This window comes from Triturus cristatus, chromosome 8 (assembly GCF_964204655.1).
Source record: "Triturus cristatus chromosome 8, aTriCri1.1, whole genome shotgun sequence".
NCBI classification, from domain to species: domain Eukaryota; kingdom Metazoa; phylum Chordata; class Amphibia; order Caudata; family Salamandridae; genus Triturus; species Triturus cristatus.
In genome coordinates this window covers 291,811,793-291,839,669 of record NC_140591.1, presented here as the reverse complement: position 1 = coordinate 291,839,669, position 27,877 = coordinate 291,811,793, and the positions used below count along the sequence as shown (strand labels likewise).

At 54.2% G+C, this 27,877-nt stretch overlaps 1 protein-coding gene across 1 annotated transcript in view; it reads right to left on the bottom strand.

Moving 5' to 3' along the window:
• Positions 1-27,877, bottom strand: part of RNF17 (ring finger protein 17) — a 2,644,767-nt gene that overhangs the window by 1,124,424 nt on the left and 1,492,466 nt on the right. Inside the window, exon 21 of the mRNA XM_085621540.1 lies at positions 20,503-20,618. Coding sequence (XP_085477666.1) covers positions 20,503-20,618 — 116 coding nt within the window. The remainder of the gene's footprint in view (positions 1-20,502; positions 20,619-27,877) is intronic.

The window sequence follows — 27,877 nt, the reverse complement described above, 5'->3', positions numbered from 1 at the left end:
TTGTACAGTGTGTTTCAATCATGGCATGATTGTGGAGAGTTATCGCAATAATTAAATTAATGTCTTGAGATAATATTCAGTGCATTGTATTTCTACAGTTTTTGTATTGTTGACAGTGAAATATTCTTAAATAAAACAAAGTTTTTTGCTTCTACAGCAGTGCGGGCAGGGGCGAGTGTACGTTAACACTTGCAATTTATACACAGTAGTTTCTGAGGCTGGCTACCTCATTCCCACCCAGCACGCTTAATCTACATATTATAGATTCTATGTCAGGACCGGAAACGAGGATTATGCTCTTTCTTTAATTCCAATAGCAGCACTTCAAAGTTAACAAAAAAAAACACTGTTCTCATGAACCATAGGGAACATAATACAAAACAATAGAGTGTCCATGGGTAGACAGTCCGACATCCATGCACCAATCACAGGGCTCCTGGAGGTATGTAGTCCTCTGTTCTTATCCATTCCTTCTCTTTCTTTAATGCTGCAGCCTGAGATAAGTGTTTTCATATACCTTTCCCTTGTAACTTTGTTTTTGGAATTAATGCGATATTTGAAAGTATTCGAAGCATGTAATAGTTATCTGTTTAGAGAGCGCTTCGCGCGCGCTGTTTTTTTCTGATGGTATTTTTTTTCATATTTAGCTTTATTATTCGACGCGTTCCTTCTGTGACGCGTTTTTTCTGTCAGTGCTGCGCTGAATATGCCCGTTTGAAATTTCCTTTTTCCTTCAAGGTTTGCGAGGGAGCCGCTACTCGGTCATCCCTCGCCTGGCCGTGGGAGCGTTTTCACTCCCTAACGAACAAGTTACTTACCTTCGGTAACGATGTATCTGTAAGAAACATTAGTTAGTTAGATTCCTCACCTTAGAATATCCCCAGGCGTCAGACTGGATCCGGAAGATTTTTCGTCAGCAATACCCCTTGCGCGTCGCTAGGCGTCGTCTGCGGCTCCGCGTCCGTCGTCGGTGTCGTGCGCCGGGATGACGTCGTCGGAGTACTTAGACGCCGCCCTCGCGCGCTGACGTCAGTTCTTGTACATAGCCTTCCGCGCCAGGAACGCAGAGCCATGCAAAGACCGACACTGGTGCCAAAAATAAAATCTAGGGGCCTGAAAGGACAACCTTAACCCTAGATGTCAGTTCGCAGAACGGGGAGGATGGGTGGGTCGGTGAGGAATCTAACTAACTAATGTTTCTTACAGATACATCGTTACCGAAGGTAAGTAACTTGTTCATCTGAAAGAAACACGTTAGTTAGATTCCTCACCTTAGAATAGATACCCAAGCAATACCATCCCCGGTGGTGGGTCTGCGAACCAAGATCACACCAGAAAGTCCTGGAGGACAGAACGGCCAAAGAAGCCATCCCTCCGGACTTGGCTGTCAAGGCTATAATGCCTGGCAAACGTGTGTAGCGAAGCCCACGTCGCCGCCTGACAGATGTCCTGCAAAGGGACTCCCCGTCCCAAGGCAGTAGTAGCCGCCGTGGCCCGAGTAGAATGGGCGCGCAGCCCAACAGGAGGGTCCTTTTTAGCCAAGGAATAGCAAATTTTGATACACAAAACGACCCACCGAGAGATGGTCCGTTTGTGCACAGCTTTCCCCTTCTTAGCGCCCACGTACCCAACAAAAAGCTGGTCGTCCACCTGGAACTGGTTTGTGCGGTCCAGATAAAAGGAGAGCGCACGTTTTGGGTCCAGACGGTGGAGCCTCTCTTCCTCTTTGGAAGGATGCGGAGGCGGAAAGAAGGTGGGCAAGGTGACAGACTGCCCAAGATGAAATGGAGTCACCACTTTCGGAAGAAAGGAGGGACGAGGCCGAAGGACAACCTTGTCCGGATGAACAGACAGAAAAGGAGGCTTTGAAGATAAAGCCTGGAGCTCACTCACCCGTCTAGCCGAGGTGATGGCTACCAGAAAAGCAGTCTTAAGAGTCAGAAGACGAAGAGGACAATTGTGTAGAGGCTCGAAGGGAGCGCACATCAGGAATGTCAAGACCAGATTCAAGTCCCACTGAGGCATTACAAAAGGGACAGGAGGGAACGTGTGAGTAATGCCTTTTAGAAAGCGTGTAACCACAGGGGACTTGAAAAGAGAAGGCTGATCAGGAAGCCGCAAGAAGGCAGAGATGGCAGCAAGATAACCTTTCAGGGTGCCCAGGGCAGAGCCCTGCCGGGCCAGAGAAAGAAGAAAGAGGAGAACCTCAGAAAGAGGGGCGGAAAGGGGATCCACAGCCTTTGCTGTGCACCATGCCACAAATTTGTTCCACCGGCAGGCGTATACCGACTTTGTGGAGGGACGCCTGGCTGCCAGAATGATATCACAGACTTCAGGAGGCAAGTCAAATGGCATCAACTGCCGCCGCTCAATCTCCACGCATGGAGGTGGAGGCTGGACAGGTTCGGGTGGAGGACCGTCCCCTGCTGCTGCGACAGAAGATCCTCCCGAAGGGGCAGACGAATCGGGGGATCGGTCAACATACCGAGTAGCTCGGGATACCAGTATCTTCGTGCCCAATCCGGAGCCACCAAGATGACTTGGGCCCGGTCGCGCCTGATCTTCTTCAGCACTCTGGGCAGAAGTGGTATAGGCGGAAAGGCGTACAACAGACCGCAACTCCACTCGTGACGAAAAGCGTCGCCGAGCGAGTGCCGCCTTGGAAATTCCAACGCGCAGAACTGCTGACATTGCGCGTTCTCTGCGGTGGCGAATAGATCTAACCAAGGCTCTCCCCACTGCTGAAAGAGACCTTGCGCCACTTCGGAGTTCAGACGCCATTCGTGATCCATCATGCACCGGCGGCTGAGTTCGTCTGCTCTGGCGTTCAGAGAGCCCGCCAGATGTTGAACCACTAGGGAGACGCCCTGGTGTTCCAGCCATGTCCAGAGGCGCAGAGCCTCCTGACAAAGGGTCCACGACCCCACCCCGCCCTGTTTGTTGCAATACCACATGGCGGTGGTGTTGTCCGTGAACACCTGCACGACACTGCCCCTGACAGAGGGAAGGAAGGCTTTCAGTGCAAGTCGGATCGCTCTCAACTCCAACAGGTTGATGTGGAGACGAGACTCCGCCGGAGACCAGAGGCCTCTGATCTCCGCCTCTCCCAAATGGCCACCCCATCCCAGGAGGGACGCATCCGTCACTACGACATGCTCCGGTTGGGGAAGGGAGGGGCTCTTGCCCTTGACCCACTCGCGGTCCGTGAGCCACCACTGCAACTGTTGTGCAGTGCCCTCCGAGATCAAGACATGGTCGGACAGGTTGCCGTGATGCTGGGCCCACTGAAACTTCAGGTCCCACTGCAGAGCCCGCATGCGCCGCCTGGCGTGATGCACTAGTAGGATGCAGGAGGCCATCAGCCCCAGAAGCCGCAACACTAGCCTGACCGAAACCCGGGATAGAGGCCGAAAGATGGGAATCAGGGCCTGTATATCCCGGACCCGCTGTTCCGGAGGATGGACCCGGAACTGCGCCGAATCGAGAACCGCTCCGATGAAGAGGAGCTTCTGAAAGGGACTCAGGTGTGACTTCGGCACGTTGATGGAAAACCCCAGCAAATGCAGGAGATCCGCCGTAGTCTGGAGGTGGGAGACGACAGCCTGGGGCGAGCCCGCCTTCAACAACCAGTCGTCGAGATAGGGGAAGACTGGAACCCTTGATCTGCGCAGATGAGCTGCGACCACCGCCATCACTTTCGTGAACACCCGAGGGGCACTGGTGAGGCCGAAGGGGAGCACGGTAAACTGAAAGTGCTCGGGGCCCACCGTGAACCGCAGGTAACGCCGGTGGGCCGGCAGGACGGGGATATGGAAATATGCGTCCTGCAAGTCCAACGCTACCATCCAGTCTCCGGGGTCTAGGGCAGCTAGAACCTGAGCCAACGTTAGCATCTTGAACCTTTCCTTTCGGAGGAAGGCATTGACGTTCCGGAGGTCCAAGATAGGGCGTAGGCCCCCTTTGCCCTTCTTGGGAACCAGAAAGTAGTGGGAATAACAACCACGACCTACTTCTGGACTCGGAACGCGCTCGGCGGCCCCCTTGGCCAAGAGGGCCGAAACTTCCTCGCGGAGAAGATTCAAATGATCCCCCGAGATACGGTGGTGCTGCGGTGGCATGGCTGGAGGGGTCGTCTCGAAGGGGAGGGAGTAGCCCCTTCGGACGATTTGCAGCACCCACCTGTCCGATGTAATGGACCGCCAGTGGAGCAGGTGATGGCGAACTCTGCCGCCCACTGGCGTGGTATGGGCCTGAAAGCTCGGACTAGGAGGGCTTTGAGGCGGATGCTGCCGGGGTGGAGGTGGGCTGACCACGTCGTCCTCCATTTCCGCCACGGCGGAAACCACGTCCGCGACCGCGCGCAGGTTGGTTCTGCGGCTGGTGGCTAGGCGCACGTGAGGAGACACCCCTTCCTTGGCCACGAAAGGGGCGAAAAGCGGAGGTGTGCGCCTGCGGAGCCGAGAGGCCCAAGGACTTGGCCGTAGCCCGGGAGTCCTTAAAGCGGTTCAGCGCACTGTCCGCCTTCTCACCAAACAGGCGAGTGCCATCAAAGGGCATGTCCATGAGGGTGTTCTGGACATCCCCGGAAAATGACGTGGACCGCATCCAGGCGTGGCGGCGGAGCGCCACCGTGGTGGAAATCGCCCTACCTAGCGAGTCCGTGGTGTCAAGCCCACAGCGTATGGCGTGCCGTGCTGCATCCCTCCCATCGGCCAAAGCCTGGGTAAGACGTGCCCGGACCTCCTCCGGACACAGGGGCAGCATGTCCTCCACCGTATCCCACAGAGAATGGGAATAACGGTCCAAGAGACAGGCGGTGTTCAAAGACCGCAGGCCCAAACTAAGGGACGAGAACAGTTTCTTGCCAAACTGCTCGAGTCTCTTGGAATCGCGGTCCGGCGGAGCGGTCGGGAAGGAGGATTGGGAGGTAGAGTCCTGGATAACCAGACTCTCGGGGGTGGGGTGTTGGGACAGGAAACTGGGGTCGCCCGGAGCAGGGCGGTGGCGCCTGGCGACGTTCCTATCCACAGGAGGAATTGTGGAGGGCTTGGACCAGGTGCCCTGCAGAACGTCAGTGAGGGCCTCATTGAACGGCAGCAGAGGCTCAGTGGACCTTGCTGCGGTTTGAAGCACCTCAGTGAGGATGTTAGTCCTCACAGCCACGGCAGGCAGCTCGAGCCCAAGGGCTGCGGCCGCCTTGCGCAGCACCACAGAAAATGCTGCACCCTCCTCCGAAGCCACAGTCGGAGGAGAAGTGAATCCAGTGTCCGGCGAGGTGTCCAGCCCACTGGCCTCCCCCAGTTCATCTGCCCAGTCCTGTGAAAGCTGTGACTGAACAGCCATAGGGTCCTCGAACCCCTCCCAGTCGCCCCCGTCTTCCGATTCCTGATAAACAGGAGAAACGATCGGAACCGGACTGTAGAGATGATAGGTCTCAAGCGGCGCCGGACGCGGCGTCGGTCGACGCCGTCGCGGCGCCGGGTCCGGAATAGGGCTAAACTGGGGTGGGACGCCGTCCGGAGTCGGCGCCGGAGGTGTAGGCGTCTGCGCCGGCGGCGCCGATGGTGGTTCATTCGCCGGCGCCGGTGGAGGAGTGATCAGGTCAACCGGCGTCGACGGGGGCCCAGGCATGGGCCCCGCGGGGACCTGCGGCGTCGAGACCGGAGTCGTCGACGGCGCCGGGGCCGGAGCCGCCGGCAGGCAAGGTCGCCCAGTCGAGTCCGCGGGTCCCGAAGGCGCGCCAGCGGGCGTCGACGGCGGGGCCAGGCTCCTCATGGCCGAGAGGAAGGCACTGACCTCCGCCGGCGTCGCGTTAGTCCCAGGGACCGGAGGGTATGGGGACGAACGCGGCGCCTGCGGCTCCGCCGGAGCCGCGGGGGTGGAACCACCCTGACCCTCGGCCGAGTCGCGCGACCGGCGAGGGGAGTCCGAAGAGCGATGTCGCCTCTTGGACTTCTTAGAGCGTTTGGACTTACCCGACGACTTGGAGCCGGACGATCGATGGTGGCGACGGCTAGGGCTCCGCGAGCGATCCTTGGACCTCCTCCTGGACCGGGATCGCGCACGACACGGAGCCGAGTGGCGAAGCTCGAGAAGCTTGCGGGATCGCTCCCGCCTAGCCTTCGAAGTCAGGGCCTGGCAGTCGGAGCACGACTCCGCGTCGTGGTCGGGGCCTAAACAGTAGAGGCACCGGCGGTGGTGATCGGTCACCGACATCAGTCGATGGCAATCCTCGCAAGCCTTGAACCCAGGCATCCTACCGGCACCAGATGTCGACAGACAGGGATCAAAAAGGATCAAAAAGATTTAGTCAAAAAAGACTAAAAGGGGTAGCTCTCCCGGATCTGCGCTTACTGGCGCGGAAAAAAGAAGAACTGACGTCAGCGCGCGAGGGCGGCGTCTAAGTACTCCGACGACGTCATCCCGGCGCACGACGCCGATGACGGACGCGGAGCCGCAGACGACGCCTAGCGACGCGCAAGGGGTATTGCTGACGAAAAATCTTCCGGATCCAGTCTGACGCCTGGGGATATTCTAAGGTGAGGAATCTAACTAACGTGTTTCTTTCAGATGGCCGGTATCTGTGGTGCCCAGGCTCGCGGCGCCCCTCCTGCCGCTAGAGGGCGCCTGGCGCGCTCCTCATCGACGAAACATCTGGCATTCCGCGCATTCGTCGCGCGTTTTCATCAATGCCGGAGATGTTTCGTCGAGGAGCCTGCCCTGCCAGTACGCCCGTGTGGCCTGTTGTCCTGCCCTGAGGCAGTGTGTGTTGAACGCCTCTCCCTGTGCTGAAACTCGAACGCTCGCATTTAAGCGAGTCTGTAACTGCCATTAGGCAGCTGTCTATTTTTTCCTTGGAAGCAAGACAATTAGCGATTCTAATCGCTTCAGGGGTAAAAGAGGTCAGTACATTTAGGCCTAAACAACGCTCTGGAGAGTCAGTAGGGATCCATATACTGTTGGCAGGGTGCCCTACATTTATCATCGCACCAGGGCTGAGGATCCCAGGGCTTTGTACCCTTCTTAACGCGAGCATTGCCCGCACTTTATTCAGGCTGACACCCAGCCCCCCTTAGTACAGAGGTTACCCTCTCTGCCCCACTTACCTGTTTGAAGCCCTCACCTACACATGGAATCGTACGACGAGGAGGCTTATCAGCAGGACGGTCAGTGGGAGGAGGATCCCCTAACAGCCTTCCAATGGGATGAGGACTTTTATGACGCGGTGGATGACTCTATCCACAAAGCGGTAGAGCAGGCCATGGGGCCCTTGGCGGATTGCTTTTCCCGTAGAATAGAGCAGGCGTTGGCCAGGGCGCAGAACCTTCCCCCTCCCTCCCCCGTTTCCGGTGGTACTCTTGCTGATTCTCAGCCTCCTCCTTCCAAACGGCCTAAAGAGGCTGGAGTGGACATAGATGCCTTCGCTCGCCTTAAGCAGGCGTCCTTAGCGAGCAACCCTTCACCAGCGACTCCCGCACCATCGGGGGATGTAGCAGACGATGCTGACGGCGAGGCCTGCCCATCCCGTCCCTGGCGGCCGTCCCGAACCAACTAGCGAGGCGCAGAATCTTTGCGCCGACATGTTAGACCGCGATGATATTTTGCATCCCCGCTCCTCAGACTGGGCTCCCTCAGAGAAAGTCGCCCAATATGTCGCCAGCAGAATCCGTCGGCCGTTCGAGGCCACAGCCAGGAGCTGTCTTAGGGCGGAGTGCCCCCGGCCTTCTCTGGAGGGCAAGGTGGCTGCTACTCCAGAAAACGATCCCCGTATGGCGACATTCTTGCAAAAGTTTGTCAAGGACCCCAAGCGGGGTGTTGACAGGTCCTGGCGAGCTTGCCAGGATAAGCTTCTGGATGTACTTGGACCTGCCACAAAGATTCTGGATATGGCCGAAGAGGCCAAAATATCAGGATCTCTGATTTCTCCGGACACCCTCTCTGCTTAGGCTCAGCGCCTAGTGGTGTTCCTAGGGAACGCCAACTGCGCACTCTCTTCGGAGAGACGCCGAAGCTTGCTCATCAAGGTGGATCCCAAGCTTGGCGACCTCGCTGACTCTGAGGCGGGCTCCGTGGCCCAGGGAGGCCTTTTCGGAGAACCCTTTATTAAGGAATTGGGTAAATTTGTAAATACTTTCACCTCGCTAGATAGAGCCCATTCTTCCATCAGGAAAGTTTTCCATCCCCGTGTTTTCCGGGGGGCCGGATGAGGCAGGGGCCGCTCGTCCGGCCGTCCTAATCAGGGCAGAGGGCAAGGCTCCGGTAATGGCAACTACCAGGATCAAGCCAGATTTGGAAACTTCTACCCGACTAGAGGTCGCAGAGGAAAAGGCAGAGGCGGTCGAGGCAGTGGAGCCTCCAACTCGTCCGGTGAGTGTTCTCCCTTCTTCCCTTCTAAAAGTGGGGGGCCGTCTGGCGCATTTTTTCCAGGCCTGGACTTCTGTCACGGGGGACACGTGGGTGCTGCAGACGGTCCGAGGTTTCCACATAGAGTTCCATGGAGAACCTTACCCGTCGGTTCCTCCTCGCCCTCTCTCCTTTTCGGCCGCCGACATGGCATTGGTCGACTTAGAGGTCTCCGCTTTATTAGACAAGCAAGCTATCGTCGAGGCACGGCCTCATTCCAGAGGTTTCCTCAGCAATATTTTCTTGGTCGACCGTCACTTCAAGATGGAGGGCATCCATCTCTTGCGCGATCTCCTCAGGCCCGGCGATTGGATGGCGCATCTGGACCTCAAGGACTCGTACCTAGCGATTCCGATTTTTCCTCCCCTCCGGAGATTTTTGCAGTTCAAGTGGCGGGACACGGTGTACGAGTTCACCACCCTCCCGTTCGGTCTATCATCCGCCCCTTGGTGTTTCACCAAGGTTCTTCGGCCCGCGATCAAACGTCTGAGAGCGTCCGGCATGCGCATAATCGTCTACCTGGACGACATTTTGATTATGGCCCAATGCCCTCGGGTTTTGTCAGACCATCTTCAAACGGCGGTGGATCTCCTTCAGGATTTAGGCTTCATTATCAACGAAGCGAAATCCGTCCTGGTCCCGGCCCAACAGGTGACGTTCCTAGGTTTTGTGATCGAGTTGGTGGCAGCCACCCTCAGCCTGCCTTCTCGCAAGATGACCAAGGTCCGTCACGAGATCAGAAGGTCCCTTGCACAGTCGCGCCTCTCCCTCCGCCAACTGGCTCGTATAGTCGGTCTTCTCTCAGCCTCCATACAAGTGATTTTTCCGGGCCCGTTGCATTACAGGGCTTTACAACGCCTCAAGGCCCGCCACATTAGCAGGGGTCTCTCGTATTCCCAGAAAGTCATCCTTTCGGCCGAGGCCAAGGAAGAATTGAAATGGTGGCTTGCCAATATGGAAGCCTGGAATGGGCAGGCGATCATCGGTTCCGCGCCCGATATCGTTATCGAGTCCGACGCCAGCAGGTCCGGATGGGGTGCACGATGTGGCGAGTATGCTACCGGAGGTGGGTGGTCACCGCAAGAGCAACGGCTTCACATCAACTGTCTAGAGCTGTTGGCGGGATCCTTTGCGATCAAGTGCTGGACCAAGGACACGGTCCGTTCTTGCGTCCTCCTCAGGATGGACAACGTGTCCGCGGTGCGTTACATCAACCACCTGGGGGGGACCCGCTCTCACGCGCTATCCGACCTGGCGGCGAATTTTTGGCAGTATTGCCTCGACCATTATGTTTCCGTCACAGCGGAATACCTACAGGGCCACAGCAACCAGGTGGCGGATTTCCACTCACGGCATGTTCAGGACGCGAGCCTGTGGAAACTTCATCCGGGCGTGTTTGCGGACCTCCAGGGCGTCTGGGGCCCGTTTTCAGTGGATCTGTTTGCATCCCGCTTAGATGATCAACTGCCCCGGTTCTTCAGTTGGCGGACGGATCCTCTGGCGATGAGCACGGATGCTTTTCTCCAGGATTGGAGAGAGGAGACGGGTTATGCCTTTCCCCCGTTTGCCATGCTAACGAGAGTGTCAGCGCAGGTGCGTCGCCAGGGGGCGGACATTGTGTTAATATCTCCGATTTGGAGATCTCAAGTTTGGTTTCCAGTTCTTCTGGAACTTTCCTGGGATTTTCCAATCCTACTACCCCGCTTCCCGACTCTTCTCCTCGATCCCGACGGGGTCCCTTGCCCTGATGGCCTGGCGGATTACTGGGGACGATGGGCGATCCCGGGCCTTTCGGGAACAGCTGAGAGGCTCATGTCAAAGGCTTGGGCCGATGGTACGGTCAAGCGATACCGATCCTCTTGGAGGCGATGGGTGCGTTGGTGTATGTGCCGGAATCTCGATCCCGTGGCGGCAGATATGACTGCAGTTGTGAATTTTTTAGCCGCTTTGGCTGAAGACGGTTTGGCTTATAGAACCATCAATACCTTTCGCTCGGCCATTTCGGCCGGCCACTTCTTAGTGGACGGCTCCCCGGTGGGCGAGCACCCTTGGGTCTGTCGCCTGCTTCGAGGCATCCATCTTTCGTTGCCGCCGGAGCCTCGTTATTCCCAGCTGTGGGACGTGAACCAGGTCCTGAACCTTTTCTTGTCTTGGCAACCGAACCGTTTTTTATCTCAGAAGGAGCTTTCTGCCAAACTGGCTATGCTTCTTTGTCTAATATCTTGCCGGAGAGTTTCGGATGTGCGGGCGCTGGATTTCTCAGGAAGGATTTTCACTCCCTTTGGGGTTACGTTCACTATCCGAAGACGGACGAAATGCGGTACCACCTCCGTTTCTTACCCTGCCTTTCCGGACTCTCCTAAGCTTTCCGTAGTGTCCTGCCTCAAAGCTTATGAGGAAATGTCGGACGAGTTCCGACCTCCCGGAGAACGGCAGTTGCTTATCGCGCTGAGGAAACCGCACAAGGCGGTCTCCTCCCCCGCGATAGCCCGTTGGGTACGTTGGTTGATGCAGGAGGCAGGCATTGACCTCCGTGTTTTTGGGGCCCATTCTACCAGAGGGGCCATGGCCTCTTAAGGCGTTTAGCCTGGGAGCTCGTCTGGAAGACATTCTCAATGCGGCAGATTGGTCTTCGGACTCCACCTTTAAACGGCTTTATTTCAAAACAGTGCTGGATATGGCACATTTGGTGGTGAGCAAGCTTTAAACGAACATAATCCTCGCCTCCGGTCCGGACATAGAATGAAAAATTTCCTAACTAATGTAACGGAAAGTTTCAATTCTATTAAGGACTCGGAGGCGAGGATTATCCCGCCCAGGGTATCAGTGCTGGGATACCTTTCCCACCCTCGTACTGGGGTAAGTAACAGGTCTTCTTCTGTGGTTGTTTTTTCCTTGTACCTATTGAATGTCTGTACTGGAATTCCTTCCTTGCAGGACTAAGCCTTAACCAAGGTTCTCTCTCGGGGGAGGAGCCTAGCGCGCAACCAAGATGGCCGCGTAGGTGCGAGGCTCCCGAGGACCTCCGCGACCTCCTGAATTAATCCTGGCGATATCCTGTCCTTGTTGAGGGGACTGTGTTGGGGAACCGGAGCTGAGGCGCCACCCGTTTTTTGGGCTCGAATCGGACCCCGAACGCCGGTGGGAGCATCGATCGAAGGTTGCGGCCTTCTCCTCGCCGGCCCCCCGGATTGGAGTAGTGGGGCGATCCGGGGACAAAGTGAATAACAGCGGCGAGCGGGGCTGGGCGACTGGCGTACCCCGCACTTTCACTTTCGCTTTTGCGCCCTCCTAGCTCTCAAGCCGGGTCGGGCTGCGGAGCGGGGTGCGGTGGCCTTGTCCAGGAGCCCGGCTGACCCGCCGGCGGTGGGTTGACCCGCGGTTCGGTGGTCGCCCCTGCCCCCCCCCCTGGCACCCGTGACTTGGTATAGCGGCCCGTTTGGGGAGCTTGGCACGAGGGTGGAAGAGCCAGCATGTCCACCAAACAAGATGGCGACCGGGCGAAGGTGAAGACGACCCGCCGTGGCACGGCGCACCAGGCCAACAGTATGGACCGCTACACGCTTCAGAAGGGTTCTCCGGAGACATCGCGTGCATCCCCGGTGGGCCCGACGGAGGCATCTGCTCATCCGGTGGATCTGACCCTCCGGGACGTCATGGGCGCCATCGCAGAGATGAAGGCCTCGGTGGACCAGCGTTTCGACACCTTAGCGCAAAAAATAGACTCGGTCCTTGTGGATGTGAGCCTTGTGAGGGCAGACTTGTCCAAAACAAACGACCGAGTCGACTCCCTGGCCCACACCACAACGAGCCTCACGACAGACGTGGTGGCCCTCCAGAAGGAGGTGCGCCGGCTTGGCCAGGCGAGCGCCCTGATGGACCGGCGATTGGAGGACTCCGAGGGTCGGGCCCGGAGGAATAATGTCCGTATTGTGGGGGTCCCGGAGGGACGAGAGGTGGAGGCGGCGGATCTTTTCGTGGAAGATTTGATCCTGACCCATCTCCAGCCCCGGGGGCTGAGTAAGCTTTTTGCGGTGGAGCGTGCTCACCGGGTCCCCGGGGGCAGACCTAAGACTGGTGCCCCGCCGCGGCCGCTCATCGCCCGGATTTTTAATTTTCGGGACAGAGATGCTATCCTCCAGACCTCCAGGCAACAGGGACCGGTCAAGCTTGACAACATGGAGATACATTTCTACCCAGACTTTACTCCGGCGGTCCAGAAGCAGCGACAGAGCTTTCTTGGGGTTAAACGTCGCCTAAGGGACCTGAACCTCAAGTACTCAATGCTCTTTCCAGCTAAGCTGAGGGTAGAGGTGGATGGTCGCACGCACTTCTTCGAACGGCCCGAGGCGGCTGGGGACTGGCTGGACACTCTGCCTGGAGATCGGGGCCGGGGGGGCGGGGGGGGCGCGGCTGGCGATGAGGGCCCGCCGGATCAGAATTGAGGGGTGACTGAATAGGCCTTGCTCTGGACGTTGTTCCTTCACCATTTATTGTTTGCGCATGTTCCCCTCCTATGGAGGTCGCGTGGGGTCTGTTGGGGGCTTCCCTCCTCCTCTGGGGGACTAGTTAGTATTTTAGCTATGGGGCGACAGGCACACTGCACTTTGGGGGGGCTGTCTGGGCTCATGCAGGGGTGCAGGGAGGGGGGAGTTCTGTTGGGACCGGGGGGTGGGGGGGGTGTGTTGTTTGTTAGCACCGCAGGGCAAACCCGCTACTATGTTGTTGTTATTAGGATGCTCGATGGGGGACGACCGATTGATTCGACGTATGATGGGGGGTAGGGACTTGACTGTGTTGTCATGGAATGTTAACGGCCTGGGGGATAGGATTAAGCGTGGTGTGGTCCTGCAGTACTTAAAACGTATTTCACCAGATGTTGTCTTCCTGCAGGAGACGCACCTTATAGGTAACTCCTTTCATGCAATGAATCGGCGGGGATATCGTTTGGTGGCACATTCCGGCTTCACCTCGGGCTCGCGGGGGGTGGGTATTATGATCAAGAACTCGCTCCCGTTGGAGATTGATGAGGTGCGCCATGATGAGAGGGGACGCTACACGGTTCTGGTGGGAAGAATGGAGGGTAGAGTGTTTATCTTTATATCAGTGTACGTCCCGCCTGGGTTACAAGCCACCACATTCGCGGACCTGGGGCGCCTCCTTCTGGACCTTCCGAGTGGCCTGCTGGTGGTTGGAGGGGACTTTAATGCGGTAGCCTCTGGGTCTATGGATCGCCATCCCCCTAGGGACCTCCCCCGGGCACAGGCGTGGCTCCCCGGCCTTCTGGACACGCTGGGCCTGGTGGATTGCTGGCGATTAAAGCATCCCGCATTGCGACAGTACACCTTCCACTCGGGTGCCCATGGTAGCCTCTCGCGGCTTGATTACATCCTTGTCCCGGCGGCCCATGCAGGGAGGGTGGGGGAGGTGCGCCATCTAGCGCGGGGTATCTCAGACCACTCCCCATTGTTGTTGCATTTCGATGTCTTCCCGAGGGGGGATGGCAGGGTAGCCCCAATCAACGCATGGTATTTGCGCAACCCCACCATTCGTGCAGACTTGATCAAATCCTTACAGCGATATTTCGACGAGAATGTGGGGTCGGTCTCCTCCGCCATCTCCCTGTGGGAGGCTTTCAAGGTAGTCCTTAGAGGGGAGGCCCTCTCCTTTATCTCCCATGCCCGGCGGCTCGAGCGGGAGGAGGTGACCCGGGTAGAGGCCGAGATTGCAGAACTGGAGGGTGACCTGGGGAGCGGGGTAACAGACGCCAAGTTGCATGTTCTACACCTAAAGCAGGCGGCCTATCGGGCCCTTGTCACGGAGGCGGCCAGGGGCCTCAGTAGAGAGCAGCAGGGGCGATTGTATGATGTGGGTGATAAGGCTGGCAAACTGATTGCGTGGTTGGATAAGAGGGAGAGAGCGAGCCGCGTGGTGCCTTTGATTGAGAGTGTTGATGGTGCGTGTGTCACCGAGCCGGAAGCCATTGTCTCCTGCTTCGCGGATTATTTCCGCGAAGTCTACTCCCCGGTTTCCCCCTGCTCGGAGGAAGATTCCCATGCCCTGCTTCGGGACATCGCACTGCCCTCCCTAACGGTGGAGGACAGGGATTCGCTGGACGCCCCTCCCACCTCGGACGAAATTGCCTTGGCTATTCGCTCGGTTGCATCCGGCAAGGCCATGGGCCCCAATGGTATTCCCATCGAGCTCTACAAGCTACGCCCGGATGTGTTGGCGCCCCACCTGCGCGCGATGTTCCTGGCGGCCCACTCGCAGGGTTCCCTCCCGCCGGACCAGCGCCTGGCCACAATTGTGGTGATCCACAAGGAGGGGAGGCCCCGTGAACGGGTCACATCCTATAGGCCGATTTCGCTTTTGAACGCGGAGCCCAAAATCCTGGCCAAGGTGTTGGCCAACCGGTTGGTTGGCGTGGTGGGCGACCTGGTCCACCAAGACCAATCTGGCTTTATACCGCACCGCAACACGGCGCTCAATCTGCGGCGCTTGCACGGGGTGCTCGCGCGTGTCCCGTTTGTGCGGGAGCCGGCCATCTTGGCGTCCTTGGACGCCACCATGGCGTTTGATACGCTTGAATGGCCATACATCTGGGCGATGCTGGCGAAATTCGGGTTCGGCCCGGGTTTCATTAGCTGGGTCAAATTGCTATATTCGGGCCCATTGGCGCAGGTGGTAGTGAATGGGCGAGTCTCGGCCCCATTCGCGCTGGGGAGGGGTACGCGACAGGGTTGCCCCCGGTCGCCTCTCCTGTTTGCCCTGGCCCTGGAGCCCCTGGCGGAGTGGCTGCGGTGGCACCCTTCTATCCGTGGTCTCCGCTGGACCCCCGAGCATGAGGACCGTGTGTCCCTCTACGCTGACGACATCCTTCTGTATCTCGCTTCCCCGCGTAACTCACTGATCGTCCTGGTTGATGTTTTGCGCTCATTCGGTCGCAACTCAGGCCTGGTCATCAACTGGGCGAAATCCTGTGTCTATGTGCTTTCCGGGGAGGCTCCGGCCCTACCACGGGACTGTCCGATCCAGATTGCCTCCCAAGGTTTACGGTACCTGGGTATCTATATCACACTTGACCCGGAGGCCCGCTATGAGCGGAATTTGCTGCCCCCCCTCCAGCGCTTGAGGGAGGACGTGGTGCGCTGGCGGCGTCTGCCGCTCTCGCCGCTCGGCCGAGCGGCTTTGTTCAAAATGATGTCCCTGCCGCGATTCCTCTACGCCCTCCAGAATACTATGGACTTGGTCCCGGCACGCTATTTCCGTGAGGTGGAGGGCCTCCAGCGGCGCCTGTTCTGGGACGGGAGGCCGCGCATTGCTCTGGCTAAATTGACGCTCCCGTGGTACGATGGGGGGGTCGCCCTCCCGGACATTAAACGGTATTACTGGGCCTCCCAACTAGCTGCAATTAATCATGGCCTTTATGGGCCCGCCTTGAACCCGGCATTTGAGATGGATAAAATGCTCCTACCCGGTGGCGATTACAATCGCGCGCTCTACTCTGGCGCGCCCGACTCCCGTTTGACGGGACCGACGCGTGTTATGGTGCGTGTCTGGCACGCGGCTAATGCAGCTATGGGGTGGAAGGATCGTTTGACCCGGGCGTCACCGCTGTATGCGTCTGAGAGGTTGGGCTCCCTATGGACGTCGAAGGGCTTCGAGAAGTGGGACACGATCGGAATCAGCACGGTGGGAGATCTCTGGACGAGGGGGGGATTCAAAACTTTTGAGACGTTGCAGGCGGAGTTTCAGCTGCAGGGCAGTGAGTACTTTCGGTACCTACAAGTCCGCCATGCGCTGGGCTCCGTCTTCCCGGACGTCGCATCCATTCCGGAGTCTTCCCCCCTGGAGGACAGAGTGCTGGACGGCCATGTACCGGACAGCACGATCTCCCTCATATACAAAAAACTGATCAACGATAGATCGTGCCTGCTGACTAGTCTCCGCGAGGCCTGGGTTGCCGACGGGCTGGAGCTGGACGACGAGGATTGGATCTCCGCGGTGGCCTCTCCGAAAGAGGTGGCCATCCCGGCTCGCCTTCGTTTCGTCCAGCTCAAGATCCTTCACCGGGTTTACGTGACGGGGCCAAGGCTTCTGCGTATGGGTTTTGCTGGTGACGGACTGTGTAAGCGTGGCTGTGGTGCGCTGGCGACTTTCATGCATATACTGTGGGAGTGCCCGAAGGTGGAGCGATTCTGGCGTGGTGTGCATGAGGTCCTGCGTGTGGTTACGCGTGTCGCGCTGCTGCCTGAAGCGAGGAGATGTTTGCTGAATGTATGGGAACCAAATGACTATTCGGTCCCGCAGACGCGGTGGGTGACTCTGGGATACATGATAGCTAAGCGTGACATTGCTCAATTGTGGGGATCCCAGAGGCCCCCTGCGGTGTCGGCCTGGAAAGAGCATATGGATTGGTGTATGTTTCGTGAAAAGGTGGTGTATGTGGCGAGGGGTAAGCCTGGGGCGTGGGTGAAACTCTGGGGCCCCTGGAACGCCTACCGCGGGGGTATTTGTGAGCCACCACTGCTACCGGCTGCCTCGCCTGCTCCGTCTCCCTAGACGGCCCCCCTCCCTCGGCCGCGGGCGCGTGGTCCCCCAGTCCCTGGCCTACTCCCATTCCCCTCCTCAGAGTTCTGCTGCTGGTTTGGATCCCCCACTTATGGAGCACGTGCTGTTACTTTGGATCGCGGGTTGCCTTGCGGGTGTGGTTTTTTGGTGTTGTCTTGTTTCAAGAAAAGGGAACCGTTCTGTGGGCTTGGAGCTGTGTGGCCTGCACCATTGATTACTCCTGTTTCACTGCTCTGCACTGCCGAGAGACTTTTGCTGTATGTATGCAATATGCTTTTGTCATTCTAGCGGCCGGCCGGGTGGTTGTAGGCCCATACCTGTAACTTTTACAACCTGCAATAAACGGTTTCAAAAAAAAAAAAAAAAAAAAAAAAAACCAAGGTTCTCGCTTACGCTGTTCTTTGCTTCTGCAGGCGATTCTGGCAAACAATATTCGTGAGGTTCTGGGACTGGCTGGCCTACAGCATCGAAAGAGGAGGAATGGATAAGAACAGAGGACTACATACCTCCAGGAGCCCTGTGATTGGTGCATGGATGTCGGACTGTCTACCCATGGACACTATTGTTTTGGATTATGTTCCCTATGGTTCATGGGAACAGTGGTTTTTTTGTTAACTTTGAAGTGCTGCTATTGGAATTAAAGAAAGATAGAGCATAATCCTCGCCTCCGAGTCCTTAATAGAATTGAAAATTTCCGTTACGTTAGCTAGGAAATTTTTCATTCCACTTGAGTAACCAGGTTACACGCAAATAGGAGTGCGCAGCACACCCCCATAATTCATCAGATGTCAACAACAGGCATCCCTTGCGCTAAAGCTGTTTTATTGGGTTTATCTTCACTGGAAAAGGCTGTAAGACCTACTAGGGGCTGCTTCTTGGCCAGTGCATAGCTCATCTTGATGCAGAGGACTATCTACCTCCACAGGGTCCTCTTCTGCACGGTCTTGCCTTCCTCTCCTCTCCTCCAGAAAACCCCACAAAGAGATGATAATCCACTCCTCAGAACTTGGTACGATCAACCTAAAAACTCAAGGCTCTTTTGGGGTCCAATTGATGGAGCCACTCCTGCTCCATGAGGGGCGAGGAGAGCAAAGAACACCATCAGTCATCAACTACCCATCACAGAAGGGATACAAAACCTTGGGTAAAAAAAAAAATAAAAAAAAAAAGGCTGCCGAGCACTCATTTGTCTGGGAAGGTGACCTTATAGGGTAGTTGCACTGAAAGTTTCTCACTCTAGTTCATTTAAATCGCAATGAGGAAAGTAGTTGTCAGAGTCAAGAGACGCAGCAAGCAACCATGCATTGGTTCAAAGGGAGTACACATAGCAAATGTCAAGACCAAGTTAAACTCCCATTGGTGCATCACATTCTGATTGGGTGGGGATATTTGTGTCAAAGCTTTAACTGTACCAAATCTGGAGATTTAAACAAGGACAGTTGGTCTGGTAAACGTGGAAAGTCTGAAATAGACAACAAATAACATTTTACAGTGCCCACTACAAGAAATTGTTGGGAGGAAGACAAAGCAAAAGTCTGCCAGCTTCGCTTGCAGGCGATGAGTGTCCCCGGGTACCACACCAGGATACAAGCTTGTCCTAGTTTCCAGCAATGATGGATTATGTAGAAGGGCGACTGGCTACAAGGATGACATCGTTCACCTCAGACGGCAGGTTAAACACCAGCAATTGCAGCCCTTCAATCTGCACACATGAAGGTATAAGTTGCAGAGGTTTAGACGAAGGACGCTTTCTTGTTGCTGAGACAGGTGGTCCATCACACACAAGTAGCAGCATGATTGTGGAGCAGATGCATATGCTCAAAAATTCTGGGTACCAAACACTCCTAGCCTAATTTAGTTAACTAGAATGACTTAGATACAGTTGTACTTGATCTGCTACAGAATTTGGAAAAGTAGAGGTAGTGCGGGAAGGTTTATAGGAGTTTAGTCGGAATGTATCCCCTAACGAATGCTTGCACAAATACTCAATTACACTAAATCGTTAACGCTGCACATTCTCAAAAGTGGTGACTAGATCTAGACAGGGCTCTCATCAATGATCACATTTGCATTGTACCACCTAAGGAAGCAGCCACCACTAGTGATCTGCCAGGTGACGCCTGTTCAATTTGTTAACTCTGGCATTCAGGGACCCCCACTAGGTAGTTAGTAGCTAGAATGAGGTTGTGTCACTATAGCCACCACCAGAGATGCAAAGCCTCTTTACAATGACCATAGGACCCAACTTTGCTTGTTGAAGTATGAGATGGTGGTGTTGTCCATGAGAACCTTCACCAACATCCCCTTGATAGATAGCATGAAAGGCTTCAGGGCAAACGAATGGCTTATAGCTCCAGCACACTGATGTGTAGCTGACACTCAGCTGGAGAAAAGAGGCTCCTGATACTCCCTTCTCCAAGATTATCGCCTAAACCAGTAGTTTTGCACCCGTCACCCCTGTCAAACATCTAGGTAGGAAAGGAAGTCGTCATCTGCCACAGAATAGATTGTGCATGGTCAGTCATCACTGCAGATATTTGGCCACTTTCCTCAAAACCTGGATAGAGTCGGAAAGGCAGAATAGATGCTTGGCCCAGTGGGATTTCAAGTTGCATTGCAGAGCCCGCATGTGCCATCTGCCGAAGTTCTCACACACAGCACACAGCACACAGCCACAGCCACCCACACCCAGGATCCCAGATTGATCCTAAAACAAAGGGATTCATGCCTGGTGTCATAGGCTCATGTGGTGGTGAAAAGGCCTTGAACCTCACTGTATCCATGAGCATCCCATGAGCATCCCAATGAGTGGAATCCTCTGTGAGGAAAGCAGGCAGGACTTTGAGTTATGGTGAGATCAAATGATATTGGGATGACTGTAGTGAGCCTGTATTCAGTAGCGTATCGTGGATGCACAGTAATACAGGACCTACTGACCTTCTAAGATGGGCAGCAACAACCACCATCACTTTTGCTTACGCCGGAGGAGCAGAGGTGACGCCAACGGATAATAAGTTGTATAGCAGGGTGTTACCACTTACCATAGTTTACAGGCTTTTTGTGTGTGTGAAACACAGATATTAAAATGGTGAGGCATTCATAGTTGGATAAACAACACGGTATTAATGTAAAGTCAATTTGTCATACAGGTATTCAAATAAGCAATATGATCAACTAATTAACTAAAATAATTCTGTAATTTGCTATGTATGTTACCACATTAAGTTATACAAATATTTAAAAGAAACACTACCTAGAAATATAGGCAAATGTAGTATCAACATTCTGGAATGAATGAAAAATAATTCTGATGGGTAGAAAACAAATGGAAAGGGAAAGTAGAATGGAGTTAAACTAATAAGCAGTACAAACATGCGGCTTCTTCATTTCGTGGTAATAATAGAATTGTGGCAAGAGGGGTAAGTTAATGTAAAATTCACAAAAAAATAACTAAACACTGAAAAGTGAATTTTAGTACTACACACTTTAGATAATATTGAAAACTACAACCGAAAAATGACTTACCATTTGAGGTACACTCAGAAACTCATCTTTCACTTTGCGCAATTTTTTCACATTTACTTTCTCAATGTTGCCAAAGTCAATATATTTCACCTCAACTTCTCGGTGCCCAGGCAGACCTAAAAAAATTTTTTTTTAAAGGGCTGCTGTTAACTAACACACTAAGGTTACAATAGTTTACTCAAATAACATTTTATTTTACATAAGGTTTTATCATGTTTGAAAAATGTTATGAATGTAAAAGCTTTAATGCATAGTTTTAATATAAAAAACTTAAGATCTCATTATAGGACAGCTATCACGTCATTAAAATATAAATGCAGGGCACATGCTGTATTGTGCTACAAGGGCACGCTGCAAAAGTACAGGTGTTGAATCCACATTTAATATCAGGACGCAGCTGCAGAGTTCTTAAAAGCTAACAGTTAAAAGCATGGGGATTGAAAAAATCATTCATGGGAATCAGCCTCCATGTCACTGGATCATAATTTCACATTTCAAATAAAGACTAATCACCACTTGCATGAGACAACTGTAACAATAGAACCAACCTATGAATGTTCTATTAGTCTAAAAGGCAAGGACATTTTTTAAAGCATTGTTACTGCCAACAGGTCCGGTAATTTATTCTGTATAAATACTTCTTCGTTGACTCACAAGGCTGTGTGTGAGTGCATAAATGAATGGCTGAACGTAAATGAATAGACTGCTGGCTAGATGATTGAAAGCGTGGTTTTATGCAGACAAGTTACATTAACAGATGAGATCAGATAAGACAGAAGTGATGATGTTAAAACACTGAGAATTACAAACATTATGCAAGTGTGAGTACTGTACCAGGGCAGAGCACCATTGTGCCTATAATGCCCACAAACTAGCCATGTAGCACTATTATACCGCAGTTCCCGGGACTGGAGTCAGCTGCATATCAAGAATTACCATCAATATGCCATGGAAGGAACAAACATGTCATGGACAGCCTCATTCAGTTAATAAATATTACCATTATATAACGAACTGCCAAAATAATGCCAAGGACAGCACAACATTATATGGAAAACAAAAATGTTGGTTTGCTTTTTCCTCTAGTGCTATATTGTAGGTTGTGCAGTGTGGCTCTTGGTATGTCATTGTTTTACTTTTGTGTTGTTTAGTAGGTCTGCGTTGAGTGGTTGTGTCAAACAAGTTACTTACCTTCGGTAACGATATACCTGTAAGAAACATTAGTTACTTAGATTCCTTACCTTAGAATATCCCCAGGCGTCAGGCTGGATCCGGAAAGATTTTTCGTCAGCAGTACCCTTGCGCGTCGGTAGGCGTCGTCTGCGACTCCGCGTCCATCGTCTGCGTTGTGAACGCCGGGATGACGTTGGAGTACTTAGACGCCGCCCTCGCGCGCTGTCAGTTCTGTACATAGCTTTCCGCGCCAGGAACGCAGAGCCATGCAAAAAACCGACACAGGTGCCATGAAACTAGGGACCTGAAAGGGATAACCTTAACCCTAGATATCAGTTCGCAGAACGGGGAGGATGGCCAGGCGGTAAGAAATCTAACTAATGTTTCTTACAGATATATCGTTACTGAAGGCAAGTAACTTGTTCATCTGAAAGAAACACGTTAGTTAGATGCCTTACCTTAGAATAAATAACCCAGCAATACCAACCCCGGTGGTGGGTCTGCGAACCAAGATCACACCAGGAAGTCCTGGAGAATGGAACGGCCAAAGAAGCCGTCTCTCCGGACTTGGCTGTCCAAGCAGTAGTGCTTGGCAAAGGTGTGCAGCGAGGCCCACGTTGCTGCCTGACAAATGTCCTGCAGAGAGACTCCCTGTCCCAAGGCAGTAGCAGCCGATATGGCCCGAGTGGAATGGGCCCTCAGCCCCACAGGAGGATCCTTCTTAGCCAAGGAATAACAGGCCTTAATGTACAAAACGACCCACCGAGAGATGGTCCGCTTGTGCACTGCCCGCCCCTTATTAGCGCCCGTGTAGCCAACGAAGAGTTGGTCGTCCACCCGGAACTGTTTTGTGCAGTCCAGATAGGAGAGCGCACGTTTTGTGTCCAGACGCTGGAGCCTCTTCCTCTTTCGAGGGATGCGGAGGTGGAAAGAAGGTGGGCAAGGTAACAGACTGGCCGATGTGAAAGGCAGTAACCACTTTAGGGAGAAAAGAAGGGCGAGTCCTCAGAACAACCTTGTACGGATGGACAGAGAGAAAAGGAGGTTTAGAAGAAAGAGCCTGGAGCTCACTCACTCTTCTGGCAGAGGTGATGGCAACCAGGATAGCAGTCTTGAGAGTCAGAAGGCGAAGAGGACAGTTATGAAGTGGCTCAAAGGGAGCGCACGTCAGATAGGTTAACACCAGATTCAAGTCCCACTGAGGCATTGCAAAAGGGAGGAAACATGTGAGAAATGCCCTTTAGGAATCTATTTACAACAGGGGACTTGAAATGAGAAGGCTGATCAGAAAGCCGTAAGAAGGCAGAAACAGCTGAAAGATATCCCTTGATGGTGACCAGAGCAGAGGCCTGCTGGGCCAGGGAAAGAAGAAAGAGGAGAACCTCAGAAAGAGGGGCAGAAAGGGGATCCACAGCCTTTGCTGTGCACCATGTCACAAATGTGTTCCACCTGCAGGCGTATACCGTTTTAGTGGAGGGACGCCTGGCTGACAGAATGACATCACAGACTTCAGGAGGCAAGTCAAATGGCATCAACTGCCGCCGCTCCATCTCCACGCATGGAGGTGGAGGCTGGACAGGTTCGGGTGAAGGACTGTCCCCTGCTGCTGCGACAGAAGGTCCTCCTGAAGAGACAGTCGAATTGGGGGATCGATTGACAGACTGAGTAGCTCGGGATACCAGTATATTCGTGCCCAATCCGGAGCCACAAGGATTACTTGGGCCCGGTGGTGCCTGATCTTCTTCAGCACTCTGGGCAGAAGTGGTATAGGCGGAAAGGCGTATAACAGACGGCAACTCCACTTGCGACGAAAAGCGTCTCCGAGCGAGTGCCGCCTTGGAAATTCCAACGCGCAGAACTGATGACATTGCGTGTTCTCTTCGGTGGCGAATAGATCTAACAAAGGCTCTCCCAATTGCCGAAAGAGGCCTTGCGCAAGTCCGTGTTCAGACGCCATTAGTGATCCATCTTGCACCGGTGGCTGAGTTCGTCCGCCCTGGCGTTCAGAGAGCCCGCCAGATGTTGAACCACCAGGGTGATGCCCTGATGTTCCAGCCATGACCAGAGGCGCAGAGCCTCCTGAAGAGTCCACGACCCCACCCCACCCTGTTTGTTACAATACCACATGGCGGTGGTGTTGTCCGTGAACACCTGCACTACACTTCCCTGGACAGAGGGAAGGAATGCCTTCAGTGCAAGCCAGATCGCCCGCAGCTCCAATAGGTTGATATGGAGCCGGGACTCCGCCAAAGACCAGAGGCCTCTGATCTCTGCCTCTCCCATGTGGACCCCCCCATCCCAAGAGGGACGCATCCGTCACCACCACGTGCTCCTGTTGGGGTAGGGAGAGGGATCTGCCACTGACACAATCGCGGTCCGTGAGCCACCACTGAAACTGTTTTGCAGTGACCTCTGAGATCAGGACGTGGTCAGACAGGTTGCCCTGATGTTGCGCCCACTGGAACTTCAGGTCCCACTGCAGAGCCCGCATTTGCCACCTGGCGTGATGCACCAGCAGGATGCAGGAGGCCATCAGACCCAGCAGCCGTATAGCCATCCTGACCGAAACTCGGGATAAAGGCTGAAATATCAGAATCAGAGCCTGAATATCCCGAACCCGCTGTACGGGAGGATAGACCCGAAACTGCGCCGTGTCCAGGACCGTTCCGATAAAGAGGAGCTTCTGGGAGGGACTCAGATGTGACTACGGCACGTTGATGGAGAACCCCAGAAAATGCAGGAGGTCAGCCGTCGTCTGGAGGTGGGAGACGACTGCCTGGGGCGAGCCCGCCTTCAACAGCCAGTCGTCGAGATAGGGGGAAGACTGGAACCCCTAATCTGCGCAGATGAGCTGCAACCACCACCATCACTTTAGTAAACACCCGAGGGGCGCTGGTAAGGCCAAAAGGGAGCATGTTGAACTGAGAGTGCTTGTGGCCTACCGTGCACCGCAGGTAACATCGGTGCGCCAGCAGGACAGGAATATGAAAATAAGCGTCTTGCAAGTCCACCGCTACCATCCAGTCTTGCAGGTCTAGGGCAGAGGAGACCTGAGCAAGTGTGAGCATCTTTAATTTCTCCTTCCGGGGGAAGCGATTGAGGTTACGAAGGTCTAAGATAGGACGCAGGCCCTTGTCCTTCTTTGGAATCAAGAAGTAGTGGGAGTAACAACCAAAACCTACTTCTGGCGTCAGAACTCGCTCGATGGCCCCCTAGGCCAAGAGGGCCGCAACTTCCTGCTGGAGAAGTGCCAAGTGATCCCCCAACATACGGTGGTACTGAGGTGGCATGGCTGGAGGGGTAGTCTCAAAGGGGAGGGAGTACCCCCTTCGGACTATCTGTAAAACCCACCTGTCCGAAGTGATGGTGCGGCAGTGGGGGAGGTGATTTTTTATTTTTTTTTAAAACATGTTTTTAATGCAGAATTATGAATAAGGCATCCATTAAGTCAACCTGTACACGCATGTTATCTCAGAGCACACCCATCGTTATAGCAATGCACACAGCCATTCAGCCCACATCCCGGGGGCCAGGCGGCGTACTAGTACAGAGACTCAGAGTATCATGGCGATCACCTCACAGAGATGTCAGGTCAACAGCCTAATATAGTATCTGCGTTTATACCCATCAAACTCCCTCCCCAAAAACACCGCCAGCTACAATCAATCACTCAGAGTGGTTGGCACCAGTATTGTCCGTGTCCACAGCTTCAGTCCACACCAGTGCCCTCCCGTGATAGCAGTGCCTAAGGCCTATCAGTACGCACATCCTAGGTGCCCAAGGAGAGCTGCCCTGGAGCCCCGGTCCCCTATGGTCAGCAATCATAGACCCTTCCTGTCGGCGCTCGTCTAAACACTACAACAACACCCCAACAACTCCCCTCCACCCTACCCACCCCCCAACTGCTGCTGATGTGGGCCATGATTGTGGGTTCTAACGCTAATGTTTGCCATTCCTCGGGTTTTGCATGTAGTCTCCCAAGCCTCATGGAACCCCGCCCTCCGAACGTTCGTGCTCTGTACGCTCCAGCCGGTAATCTTGCAGAGCTTGTACTATCATCTCCCAGGCCCTCGCCCACTCCAAGCCCTTCTCGTCACCCGCCTTGGTAGCCTGTCGCCTTCTAAGCACACTCTCACATCGAGACCATTTCAACAGCTCAGCCATCCATCTCCCAACTGATGGGCCCTCCCGGGATTTCCAGTGCCATGTAATTTCTCTCTGGGCCAACATGAGAACTAGGTCAATGAATTTGCTCGTCACTTTCGTCTTTGCCGTGTGAGGGAACCAGAGCAGTAGACATGCCGCCATGTCGAACTCCACCTCCCGGTCAGTGACTGTGAGAAGTTGGCCTGATGTATGATGTCACTAGTTATAGTGTACACCTTATATCAGTCCAAATACCCTTATGGTGATTGGTTGTAAAGTCAACCTTATAGACCAGCTATCCTAGTGGTAGCATGGACAAGAGCAGTCTTAGGCTAAACTCTGAATGGCATGTGAAGCCAGCTGTGATACCATATATAATCCCTTGAATACCAAATGAAAGGACACCACAACAGATATATATATAAAATAAAGTGTATTTATTCTAAGCAAACCCTCAGCACTCTTTATGAGTTTAGAGGTAAGTACAACACAGTCTTATTAATGCATACAGTAAGTCACACAGGTAAGTAATACAGTTAGGCCCTAGGGGCCACGCAAACCATATACTAAATAAGTGGTATAAGAACCACTGTCACGGAAATAGAATAGGCCTAGACCTAGGGAATCGCTGGGGCTACACTACACTAGCGTTAGTTAGGGAGTGGGAGGCCCACGGGATTCGTGTGCAGAGTGGAAACACTCACGCGTAATGCGTAAAAGTCAATAGCAATGTTACAGTTTAGAAATAGATAGATTTAGGACACTTCCGGAGTAGCTAGGAAGTTGAGACTTGAAAACTAGACACTAGGATAGTCACTATCCTGATGAGCACCGGAGTACCCAAGTTACCTAGCCCACAGGCTGCGGGTGCATAGGGGTGAAGATGCGTCGTTTTCGTCGTCGACTCCTATGGATGCCTGAAGAAAGATGCTGACAGGCAGTCAGGGGAGAGTGTCCGGTGGATCCCAAGGCTGGGATCACGAAGAGAAGAAACCTGCAAGCAGAAGGGACAGAGTCAAGGTCACTAGCCAGTGACCACGTGGAACCAGGAAGGAACCAGGCGATGTCGTGAAGAGTTGCAGGTGAAGGTGAAGCTTGTCGCTGGAGCCAGGAGGACCAGGAAGCGTCGAGGACGACCAGGACCAGGAGGCGAGCTGTCCCACGAAGGCTCTTGCTGTCGGCGGCGTCGAAGTTGGACTAGGACTCACCAAGCCTTGGCAAGCGGAACCCACGAAGAACAAGGGACTTGCTTCTGGTGCAGACCAGGAAGGTCTGGGGTGCTTCTTCTTTGCAGAGAAGCGGGAGCCAGTCTGGAGGAGCCAAACCAGCGCAGAAGATTTTAGGGAGCGTCGTCACAAAGGCCACTAGCCAGCGGGCAAGCAACCGGACAGACGCGGCAAGCAGGAAAATGCTGAAGGGCCCCACGCAGGACTCGTGGAGTGTGGGGGGCTGGTCTTCGGTGCAGATGGTGCTTGGGGTTGGGGCTTCTCAATCCCCGGTGCACAACTTCGAGGGTACCTCAGAAGCTGCGCTGTAAGTTACTAGCCACTTTTCCCAGGTAGCCGGTCCCACGTCGCTCGTCGCCTCCACGGATCTCAGCTCTGCTGCAGATGTGGATGAGGGTCGGAGAAGTCTGGAAATCAAGGCTCTGGTCGGGCTCTGCAGTCGGTTCCTCGTCGAACGTTTCACAAAGCAAAGGGTAGTCACTTGATGGTGCCTGTTTGCACAGGGTAGCCACTCCTTGGCTACAAGGGAGATTCTTCAGTCTTCTTCTTTCGTCGAATGTCGAAGGTCCAGAGTTTCTGTTCAGTTTTGCAGGTTCAGGATAATCTAAAGTCTTGAGGCCCAACTCCCACTCTTATACTAATCTGGGGGGCTGGGATACCTGCTAGGTCACGCCTTATGGGTGGGACCTGGGAGGGGGTGGTTACACCCACTTCCCTTTGTCCAGTTTCGCGCCAGAGCTGGGGCTGGAGTGCCCCAGCGCCGGTTTGAACTGGACTATGCAAGGAACACCTTGTGTGCCCCAGGCATGTCTCATTCCTTTCAGCCCACC